Genomic DNA, 11,458 nt, shown 5'->3' with positions numbered 1-11,458 from the left:
TTGGAATTGTTGGAATTTATTTATTTCATATATAATTATCTATACATTTGAATCATTTATCCCGTTTAGACCCTGTGTGTACTGTTTTTTTGGTGTATTCTTGCAATTAACACAGATTGAGACGTATTGTCCATCCGAATAGACATTCATGAGGCAGAGTAAACACTGTTTTTGAGTTTAAGAATGCTTATGAATGATAGTGAAATAAAAAAAATATATATATATAAGTTGCAGAATGAAAATAACAGTGTTGCACAAATCATTCCACAATGCAATGCACATACAAATCACAAGTAAGGTATTGATTTTTATTTTTTTATTTATTTAATTGCTGATCTTTTTTTGAGTGCATTATTGACAGGCAAATGGCATCATTATATAGTTTTAATCACTGGAACATAAATCACGTCTGAAAATTTTATTCACTGCACATTGAAAAATATTATTATTGTCTCTGCAAATAATCTGAAACGCTTTTGAAAAGGATTCAAATTATTTCTAAAAAATCTGAAAATTATTCCAATCCCTTCTGTACGAGACTCAAAATGATTATAATTGGCTTTAACAATGTTTCACATTCAAGTTGCAAAGGGATTCAAGTCACATTTTAAAAAGATTCCAAAAACATTTTAAAAAAGAATCAGTCTAAAAACAATACTTTGAAAACTACTTTTGCACAAGTCGGCGATCATGTTTCCATTTGAATGAAAAATGAAATCAATTTACACAAATTGATATTTTTGAATAAATTCCAACCATATTCACTATAAAACATGTTTTTAAGGCCTCTTTTTGTGCAATCATATGTCCAAACAAATGGCTATATTTTTCACTGTCATGTTTTACCTAATTTTCTTAGAAGTGAAAGAAAAAAGAGCTCAATGCCAAGTGTGGAGAAACAGAAAATGAGACGCGTGGGTGTGACTTTATCCTACACAGATGCGTTTCAATCAAAGGTTACACAAAGAGTCAAGACTCTGTTTTAGGGCCTGTGTTTAAACAAAAATACAAACTGGATTAAAAAAAAGAGAATCATAATTAAATTAAATTGTGAAATTACAATATAAAAGTGGATTTACTACTAGAAATGTAATGTAATGTAATGTAATAGCCAATCTGTTTGCAAAAGAAGACAGCAATGTTAAAAGGAAACGAGGAAACTCAAAGGCAGTGTCCATCTAAAATTGTCCACCCTGTCGTGAAGCTTGCTGTGACAGGGTAGACACATGCATGACAGGAATTAATGAAAAGTAAAATGGAAAGTGATTAAGCTGGAAGTGTGAAGCCTTATAAATATGAACAGCCAAAGGAATTAAAAACCTAAAATAATTCTAATAAATAAATCTAAAAAACATTTTTTTTTTTTAGCCTTAGTGAACAAAACCCATATATGATAATACTACAATACAAATTTTGCATCAAAAGAATCACATCACATGTAAAAGTCATTCTTTAGTACACTTGAATGAATATGTTGTCTGACAAAATACATGACAACACAAAATGATATACATTTGTATTTTTGGAATGTTAATGACAGAGTTAAGAAAAAGTAGGAGAACTATACATGGCAACTAATGGATCATTTACAAATTTGATGTTGATTTTGAATTCTGTTGGTATGAGCCTACAGTTGACAATTAAAATAAAATGTAAATGTATTAATCATATAATTATTAATATTAATTATAATAATAAGCCAACCAGAGAGAAAGTCAGTGTCAGTGATCAAAACAAAAAACAAAACAAACAAAAGCACACACAAATAATAAAATCTGTTGGCCCTGGGCTGCACCATAAGACCCAAATTTAATATGACGTAAGCTACTCAGCAAAGGTAGCACTTCCCCCCCTGGTTGGACTGCTCATGTCATATTCCGTCGGTGTCGGTGTTATCACTCCCACTGGTGTTGTCCAGAATACACTGAGCACGCTCTATAGTGCACTCTTTAACAGTGGCTTTTGTTCTCAAAGCACGTTTCCTGCCAATAGAACAGACACAATTAGAGGCTGTATTTCATTTTTTAATCATGTCACTTATACCATTCAAAAAAACAGGACTGGTATAAAAAATAAATAAATAAATAAAAAAAAAAAACAGGATTTTTTTTTCTTTCACTTTTTTGTATATAAGAACACAAACCTTCTGTTGTGAAAATTGCATCGTGTCCTAGGAAAATAGCTTGCTGATAGGTCCTCCTCATTGAACCCCCTCTCCTGTAATAGTGAGAAATGTGTGAAAAGAAGGCACATTATTTATTTTCTTTAAGTATTTTATGCACTAAAGTAAAATCAAAGCATGATACAGTTAGCTAACAGTATGTGCGTGTGTGTGCATGTGTGTCTTGTGGTACCTTAAAACCTTCTTCCTTCATGTCTGAGGGACACGAATCTGTAATACTTATGCAGACATTAAATTCCCCAGAGGTTGGGCTTTGAGAATCCTCACTTATTCCTGATGCTGAAAGTAGAAAAAATAAACAGATAAATGATCTGGTTACCAGAACAAGGAATGACCAGGAACCAGAAATGCTTACATTTTATATTAGATGTGTATAAGATCTGGTAGAAATCTATACTTTTCTTGGCACAGTTGAATATTGAGATATTGGGCACAAAACAAAGCTATAAAAAGCTGTAAAATAGCCAATTAAAAATTCCATCTGTTATGTAACAGTCTTAAATCATGCTATTTAATGCTCAGCAAATTCAATTTCTTGATATTTCTTTTAATATCTAAGCAATAATACAGTGCAGAGTCTGCCCTTTCGAATGCAACCTATCGTATGAACATACATGGTTTCTCTTGAGCCCAAGTGCATAATTTGTTGCATCACCAAAAAAGCAAATTTCATTACAAGGTTGTATTTAAATTAAGTTATTTTCTCAAATTTCCCGATTGTTAGATAATATTAATAGAAACATTGAGCAACAATAAATATGAGCTACATTTAAACACACTCCCAATAAGCTTGCATTGCATAAGCCTTTCAAGGCTACATACAGCGGCTAAAAGCTGACACTAGCAGACTGAGTGAAGTACCACTTGGAGAAGGGCTAACTGAAGGAAGCGCTGCAGTGGGTATTCATAGAATAGAGATGATACACTAAGTGACTAGGCATGTTTTACCCACACCACAGTCAAATAAATACTATTTATACACCAAAAAAGGATTTAAAATAGCCTCCAAAAAAAATTCAATTGCACCTTTCAATGCAGAACAAAGAATTAATGAATTGAAACGTAATCAACAAAAATAGAGCACCTTTGTCATATCTCTCCTTGAAATCCTCTTCACTTGTCTGGCTCTTTAGCTAAAGAGGAAACAGTAAGCAGTCAGTTGAAGCTGTGGCTCTCATAGGAAAGCAAAAAGAATCGACAAAAGAGGAACAAACTTATGCAACCGCTGGAGGAATAACATGTTGAACTTGGCTGGGCTTAAATTTATGAAGCAATAAATTACAATAACTATACAACAATAAATATCATATCTAATTTACCTCCACTGAACTTTGACGAAAGCTCTCTCCTGAGGTCTGGAGGACAAAAAAAAAAATACACGTTATATTATCACATTAGAACTAGATGATTATCAGATATGTGTACTTAAATGATCTGTTCACTAAATGCTCAATAAAAAAAGTGTTAATAAAGCATTGCCAGAAATAACACAGCCTTGTGTTAGATCAAATAATAAAGTGACTATAATAATATGTAGTACTATGTTCTTTAAATCACACAAACTGTTTGATTAGCAAATCAAGAAGCAGTACAGAAAGTGTGAAAAAGTGCTGCATTTGGTGTGAAAGTGTCTTACTCCTATGGTTTCCTGTAAGTCAGTCTGTTTGCGAAATTTGGTCTGGAGAGCAACAACTTCTCCTTGAGTCCGGAAGTGCTGGACCTGCAACTCGTCATACTGCTCTCCCATCTCGCGGATCTGTTTGCGGTAGCGATCCTTGTCCTGGAGGTTTTTACAGTTTTCTTGGTGGTACTCCTCTCGTGCAGTAATAGCCTTTTAACAACAAACCAGAACGTTTTACAGTATGAGAGAGATTGGTATTTTTTTAAAGCATGTAAATGGCCTGGATTCAATTGTATATCATGACGATTTAGAATACGTAACATTCAGAATAATAGCTTGCATTGTTTTTCTACGAAATTACTGAACAATAAACCTTCCACTCTTTTAGTTACAACTGGCACTAAGTCCTACTGTATCAAGCTGTCCATTACTTTCTACTACAATTCTTCTTTTTTTCTCCAAATCATCCCTGAATATGTGCAAAGACACAGAATACAAAACAGGAAAAGAATATATGTGTTTCTCTTCCATATTTTAAAACAACACTGCTAAGAAAAGGAACAATTGTTTCTGAGGGCAGAAACTGAAGGCCTTAAACCCTAGTGTCTACAATTGGTCTAATGAATTTTTTCGGCCAACCGTTTTTTTGGTCACTGCACCAGGTCATTTATGTCGGTAGGGGCTCCAAGGGGTTCAGTGGTCTAAGGTGCATCTATTGTGATCTGAGGACTGCTAGGTCTGAGAGAGCAATGAATTGAGTCTGAATTGGCCTTGTCTTTCATGGGTGGGTAGATACCGCTCTCTCCCTACATCACTCCCTATGTCAGGGGTCAGCAATTAAGTTTGGTAAACCCAAGAAGGAAGGAAAAAATAAATGAACACACTGCTCCTGATGCAGGATCAAACCTGGGTCGTCAGGGTCACGGTCCAATACACTTCCGTTGCCCCGGCTATTGAATTGGGCAGAAAAACGAGAACAGGCGAAAAATATAATAACCAGAGTTTTTCCACCAAATATTGATTTCTAAATTCTTAAAACTTTATGAATATGATTTATTTCTATTTGAGGTCTGAAAGCTCAGCATATTTTTTGTTATTTCAGCCATTTCTCATTTTCTGCAAATAAATGCCAAATAAAAAAATATTTTTATTTGTAATTTGGAAAAAATGTTGTCCGTGGTTTATAGAACAACAATGTTCATTTTATTCAAACATATACCTATAAATAGCAAAAACTGAAGTGCTCTCTTAATTTTTTCCAGAGCTGTATATCTGGACCAGATTTTCTGGACATTTTTTGAAATTCTTTTGTTTTAAGGACTCATTAGATTTGCGTGTCTAGACATCACAAATCTATCTTTATGGGTTATGCTTGTGGTAATGACGCAGGACATCAATAACTCATTGCCACACAGATGCCCAGTCATGTTGCGATTTTAAATATAATGACGCAATGCACACGGAGGTGACGCAGGAGGCTGGTATGAACTGCAGAGTTCCGTGCTGTAGTCATGTCCGGCTTCACTGTGCAGCAAGCACTGCGGTGCTTTCTGTCATTTTGGAATTGGCTTGGTCAATTTTTGGAGGTGTTGCAAGTGAAGCAAAAGAGACTTTGAAATCTGGTCAGTTTCTCAATATGCGTTTGTTTGTGTTTTTTGTCTAATGCCATCTTCCACTGCTCAAGTTGCATTCCATTATTCAAGTGCATATTTAATCACAGCTGTTAAAGTTCCCGGATGTGTTCCCAGATGCTGTTCAGACCCACAATTTTTTTTTAAGTTCTAGTATTTTAAATAAACGCTGCTGCTGGTTCTTCTTTTCAAAAAATTGACAAGAAATGGGTAATAAAGTTGGTAAAAACTGGCTCATTTGATACAAACAGTGACTAATCTGAAAGGCAGATTTTATATTTATAAACATCGGCACAAATCATCTATCAAAAATTCATTTGGATATAATACAAAAACGCCATAAAATCTGTTTTGGACTGGCAGTCTGAACATAGCATAAGAAGAACCATGTTTATATTTTTAATGACCAAAAAAAAATACTTTTGATGTATAAGCTCTTACATCAAATTTCCTAATCACTCTTCTTATAAACATTGGGTTTTTAATAAATAAAAGTGGATCTTCTCTGCCATTACTGTGAACTTTTGTAGCACCTTTATTAAAAAAAATGGTGTCGGCTGTATTAAGCCAAGGAAACTAAATGGATAAGATCAGTGTGATGTAAATGTAATGAAAAACTGAACTGCTACAACAAAGAAATAAGTGAAACATTTGAAATTCAATAATGCATCACCTTGTCTCTTTCTTTGATGACCTCATCCAGCTGCTTTAAGATTTCCTCCATGCGGTTACAATACATTTTGGAGTCTTTCTTTAGGATCGAACACTTCAGCTCCAGCTCATCCTTCTTTTCTCTGTACTGCTAACACAATGCAACTCTCATTAGAAGCTAGAAAACCAAAACGTGAAACTTAAAGCAACAGTCTGTATGTTTGAGGGATTTGAGGATTTGAGACCTCTCTGGTGAGAATGTGTAATTTGTAAATTGTTGTGTAAAAATCTGTTTTAAGTACACTATTTACTTCATTTTGTTCATTTCTAAAATACTGTCAAATGCAGAGAGCAATTGCATCTAACAAACCTACCAGACCTCTCTGTTTTTTTGTTAAAAGAATATATTAGACATTGTAGGCATGATCATGCCAGGACACTAATAACATTAATTAAAATATTTTGTCCTCTAACAACTCAGAAATACTACTGATTCAAATTAAATAAATAATTGGGACAGATACTTTAAAAAAAAAAAAAAAAAAAAAAAAAAAAAGCTTTGCCCAAACCTTATCCCGTAGCTCTTTGACATCATGCAGCTCCCGCCGTAGTGCATAAAGGCTGTTCACCAGGTCCTGGTGCTGTGCTTGGCTTTGTTTCTTGAAGTCATTCTGAATGTCCATGCTCCTCTGGTCGTGCTCTGTTGGAATCTGGACCTAGAGGGAAAATCTTGATCAGTGAAATCTGCTTGACATATATATATATATATATATATATATATATATATATATATATATATATATATATATATATATATATATATATATATATATATATATATAAAAGTAAAAAAACAGGGGTTGATTTTTGAGGCAGGCTTACCTGGGACGAGTTCTGAAGCTCTTGCAGTTGGGCAGTAAGAAGATCATTCTTTTTCTGCAGCTCAAAGATCATTTCCTGCCGAGGCCTCAGCTCCATGGCATTTTTTAGGGTCATGGTCCTTTTGCGCTGAAGCTTTGAATCGCTCTCTGCATTCATTAAACTGTGCTTCAGCCTTTCAATCTGACAATCACAAAAGAGTTCAGAGTTAATCATGATCAAATTTGCATTACAATAACAATAATAACAACATTGTTACATAAAGATACAATAAAATATGTACTTCAACATAACAAAAGCAAAATTGAACCTTTCTTCTGAAGAAAAGTTTAGGACACCAACCCACATTTATTGTTACTTATTTATTTTTAGAATCAGGTGCAGCACATTACCTACAAATGATTATAACATGGTTGGAAAAGTTTTTGGAGGAGCCTGTCTTATTTAAACCTCAGACTTTTCTGATGGCCTCAAAGAGCCCTTTTAATCTGGCCACAGTAATCCTACTTACTTTAACAAATCAAGAGCAAACTAAGCTAAATGCCCAGATTTTGTACTAACAATTATGTTAGTCCAAAATAAAAATAAAAAACAAAAACAACAGCCTCCTTCAAAATCCTAAAGCAATGTTTTAATCATTACTCATTTTATTTTGTCATAAACGTTAGGGTGTTGTTCAGTTATGTCTAGGAATTCACAGAAGGTCTGGCAACTAATAATAACCTATACACCCACAATGCTATTTTCTATACAATAATACAATGTTATTTTCTATTCTGCAATACAATAATACTGTAGCACCACCATGGTGAAGTAATGAGGCCGGGCCATAGTCCTGTTTCAGCAAACAGGAACAGGAGAAAGTGTTCCACTTTTACTTCACTATATATTTTCCATGAGTTAAAAAAAAACAAAATAAAAGAAGAACCAGATGAGGACATTATGCAAAGCTGTCCTTTTACTGAATTAGACCAACTCATCTGGCATTCTACTCCATTCTTCAACTCAGTTTGATATACTTTGAACCTTGAACCATGAAAACTTATACAAATGAGAAAAAATGTAAAATAAATCAAAACCTGAAAAAAGCTTTTTTTGGTACTAGGTCTTCTGCCAAATGCATCTTTTATTTAGTTTTAGTAAAAAATCTGCCTAGATGCCAAAATGCCTAGATATATCACCTCCATCCTTCAGTTTTTAAAGGCCTCATTCCATCGTTTTTTCATTCATTTTAAATTGTCATTTTAAAAGAAAGCCAGATGAGCTGTTTTTTTTTGTGAAAAAAAGAGTGCCCAGGTGTTTCTAATTACCCCTGATTTAGATCACTGAATTACTGGTCTCTGAAAAAAGACAGGATTTTGGCTCTTGCTCATGAATATTTATACATGCAAACATATCGTTTCTAATTGGCTAACAGCACTGCAGAATCACCCCAAGTCAATTTTACAGCTCTAAAAGGACAAAATGTTTTCAGAAATACAGCTTTAGTTGTAACGATATAGCACTGAGAGCTAGGTAAAGTTAACCCTTAAACATCGCTTAATGTCAGATTCTCAGCGTCACAAGGCGAGTGGAGGCTGCCGTGGCCCTCTGCCTGTGGGCGGTCCTAAGCCAAGGTGGGCGAGGCCTTTCCTGATCGATTTGTTTTTTCTGAGCTTTTCTTTTTACTAGCTACTGCAGACAATGAGGTTGAGGAAGAATGCATATACAACTCAAAGACACAAAGAAAGGTGTAGGAACCTGAGGGGGATGGATGGAACAGAAATAGGTGGATTGGTTGTGCCCCAAAAAACATTAAACGCAGAAAAAGCTGAAATTGTTTTAAGATACAATTATAACGGTTATATTATTTTAAATATTAGGTTATAACAGACCAGTTTTTGTCTTATGTGGATATAGTTCAGACATTGCATGCATAATTTTTTCTAAGTTTATGTAAGTTGTAATGTAATGTGGAGTAACAATTTAGGTTGTAAACTGACCTATAGTTGGATTTAACTAATAATAAACAGAATTATAGAAAATATATATTTTGTTTATTTGTGATTAAAAGTAATTCCACACATGTTGTTCTAAGTCACTAACAGGGTGGGCTTTGATTCATATTAGCAAATGTGCCTACCTCCAGCTGCAGGTCCCGGTTGAACATCAGCGCTCCGTTCTTCTCCTCGCTCAGCCGGGTCACGTCCTGCATCAGCCGGTAGTTCTCGTCCCGCAGACGCCGCGCCTCGTTCCACAGCTGCTCCCGCTCCTCACGCATGCGCTGAACCCGCTCGTTCTGTTTGCGAAGCTCGCACTCGCGCGTCTGCAGCTGCCGCGCGGCGTCTTGGTGCTCGGCCGCGCGCGCCGCCGCCTCTAGCCTGGACCTGCGCTCGTCCTGAAGAGCATTCTGCAGCCGGGTCACTTCATTCATCAGAAACTGGGTCAGCCCGGACTCTCCCGCCGTGTCTGAACATTATACACAACCAATACATAAAAGTGCATCTCAAAAAAATGTAATATTATTCAAAGGTTACTTCATTTCAGTAATTCAGTAATTTCAGTCAAAATCTGAAAATCATATATTACACAGATGTATTACACACAGAGAGGTCTATTTTAAGCTTTTATTTATTTTATTGTTGGTGTTTATAGCTTACAGCCAATGAAAACCCAAAAATCAGTCTCAGAAATGTTTAATATTATATAAGACCAATTGTTTTTTTTGGCAGTGTGGCCAGCCAAGTCCCGCTGGAAAATGAAATTCACATCTCTATAAAAGTTGTCAGCAGAGAGAAGCGTAAAGTGCTGTAAGATTTTTCTGGAAAACACTGCTGGCACTGATTTTGGACTTTTGGATATAACACAGTGGACAAACACCAGCAGATGACATGGCTCTCCAAACCATCACTTATCGTGGAAACTTTACATTAGACCAAGCAGTTTGGACTGTGTGCCTTCAGACTCTGGTCCCTTGATTTCCAAATGAAATGTAAAATTTACTGATGATCAGTGATGGTTTGGAGAGAAAGGTCATTTGCTGGTGTTGGTCCACTGTGTTATATCAAGTCCAAAGTCAGTGAATCATATATGTAATTTTGACAATGGTAAAATTGTGGTCAATTTCATAAATTGCATTTTTTGATTTTTCTCTCTGAAACGTGGAAAAATATTAAAACAAAAAAACAATTTTTATGCTAAACTTATTTAATTGTATGCAGTTGCTTTGAGACTGCAGATGTCTGGTTCAATTCAACATCACCATTCTGACTTTTTGACTTGAATATATTACCTTTAAAACTGATCTATGTTATATTTTTATTATGTCAGTAACAGAGGTGACACAAAATGTATCCGCATATTCCACATTTGAAAATTGATGCCCTTTAATGAGCTGTTATCTTACCTATGAGTATAGAGAAGACACGAGAAGGCTCTTTGCCTGTGATCTTCTGATATAACTGAGGATAGTCCAGCTCCAGACTCTCTAGGAATGCCACATAACCCTTCAGACCAGTCCTTTGTAATATATCCAGCAGCACACCTAGATGACAATAGAGTCTTAAGATCAAGTACATATCAACACAAGAGATCCTTTAAGGCCAAAGTTCCTTACCCACTTTCCGCCGTCTCACAACCAGACTCGGGTCATTGTAAATCTGCTCCTCATCCTCACTATTAAGCACCTTGCATTGTCTAAGGTATGGTATTATTCTAGAAGGCTCAATAGTTTTGATAAGGATCATCCTGTGGTTCTCCAGTCGAATCCAGCACTCTTCATCCTCCTCCAGCTCGAGAGCACTTGGGCCATCAGCAGTAGTCATTGTCCTCTGCAGATGTTTCTGCCTCTGCTCCTCAGTGCACAGTGGTTTACAGTCACGTCAGACGTGCAGTAAATACGACAGTCAAAAAGGAAACGAGGTTGGCCAAGCCGAGCATTGTTTCTAGTTCCTTTTTTAAGCTACCATTACATTTTTTTTCCATTTCCATCTATTTCACAATCAGCTTTGCTAGTATTATTACCTTGTGACTAAGCAGAAATGAATTGAATGAATGCATGCTCAGTTGTTCATGCAGTGTTTCTCAACTCTGGTCACAATTTGGCATTTTTCTCCTTTAACACACCCTTCTGAAAGGACTTTAACTCTGACAGGGTTTGTTAATAATTAACCTGAGTACGTCCAGGATGGAGAGACACAGTTCTAATGTCAATGCTATTTGATTATTATTTATATTCTATAAATATGAAAGCTGCAATTAACTATGTGTTTACTATTACCTCCATTGCTTTAAAATAAAAGAAACAGCTCTATGTGGAAATTAAATGCCTAGGAAATGCCTGTTTAAATGTGTAAACTACTGATTTTTAGTGAGCAGATATGCATTATGTTGCATTTGGGCACTGTTGAAGAGACAAACCAGTGTAAGTTCAGTGCAGCGCTTTGTGAAGTTTGCTGCAGTTACAAATTAATGGATAAATGACATTGAAATTTGGAAAGTGACATCTTTGATTAT

At 35.4% G+C, this 11,458-nt stretch overlaps 1 protein-coding gene across 2 annotated transcripts; it reads right to left on the bottom strand.

Annotated features, from left to right (window-relative positions):
* Positions 1-79: 79 nt before the first annotated feature.
* card9 (caspase recruitment domain family, member 9) lies at positions 80-11,093 on the bottom strand. Of its 2 annotated transcripts, none has more exons than XM_022667569.2 (12): positions 10,560-11,093; positions 10,350-10,487; positions 9,087-9,412; positions 6,968-7,147; positions 6,655-6,801; positions 6,108-6,236; positions 3,819-4,013; positions 3,502-3,537; positions 3,267-3,315; positions 2,355-2,461; positions 2,144-2,217; positions 80-1,982 (listed from the first exon to the last, which is right to left on the bottom strand). In XM_022667569.2, exons 1-12 carry the CDS (start codon positions 10,765-10,767, stop codon positions 1,871-1,873), a joined length of 1,701 nt encoding a protein of 566 aa, XP_022523290.1. In that variant the 5' UTR covers positions 10,768-11,093; the 3' UTR covers positions 80-1,870. The 2 variants fall into 2 exon arrangements, with proteins under 2 accessions (XP_022523290.1, XP_007243985.2); XM_007243923.3 differs by having other exon boundaries at positions 81-1,982; positions 6,108-6,233; positions 10,560-11,055.
* Between the last annotated feature and the right edge of the window lie 365 nt (positions 11,094-11,458).

This window comes from Astyanax mexicanus, chromosome 22 (genome assembly GCF_023375975.1).
Source record: "Astyanax mexicanus isolate ESR-SI-001 chromosome 22, AstMex3_surface, whole genome shotgun sequence".
NCBI classification, from domain to species: domain Eukaryota; kingdom Metazoa; phylum Chordata; class Actinopteri; order Characiformes; family Acestrorhamphidae; genus Astyanax; species Astyanax mexicanus.
The sequence above is the reverse complement of the archived record's forward strand: the minus strand, read 5'-3'. Positions and strand labels throughout refer to the sequence as shown.

Excerpts from the sequence above, each read along its gene's own strand:
- card9 (XM_022667569.2), bottom strand. The coding sequence starts at position 10,767 with ATGACTACTGCTGATGGCCCAAGTGCTCTCGAGCTGGAGGAGGATGAA. Across the intron at positions 7,148-9,086 it reads ACCGGGACCTGCAGCTGGAG|ATTGAAAGGCTGAAGCACAG; the intron begins GTAGGCACATTT and ends TGTGATTGTCAG. Across the intron at positions 4,014-6,107 it reads TCATCAAAGAAAGAGACAAG|GCTATTACTGCACGAGAGGA; the intron begins GTGATGCATTAT and ends TGTTGTTAAAAG.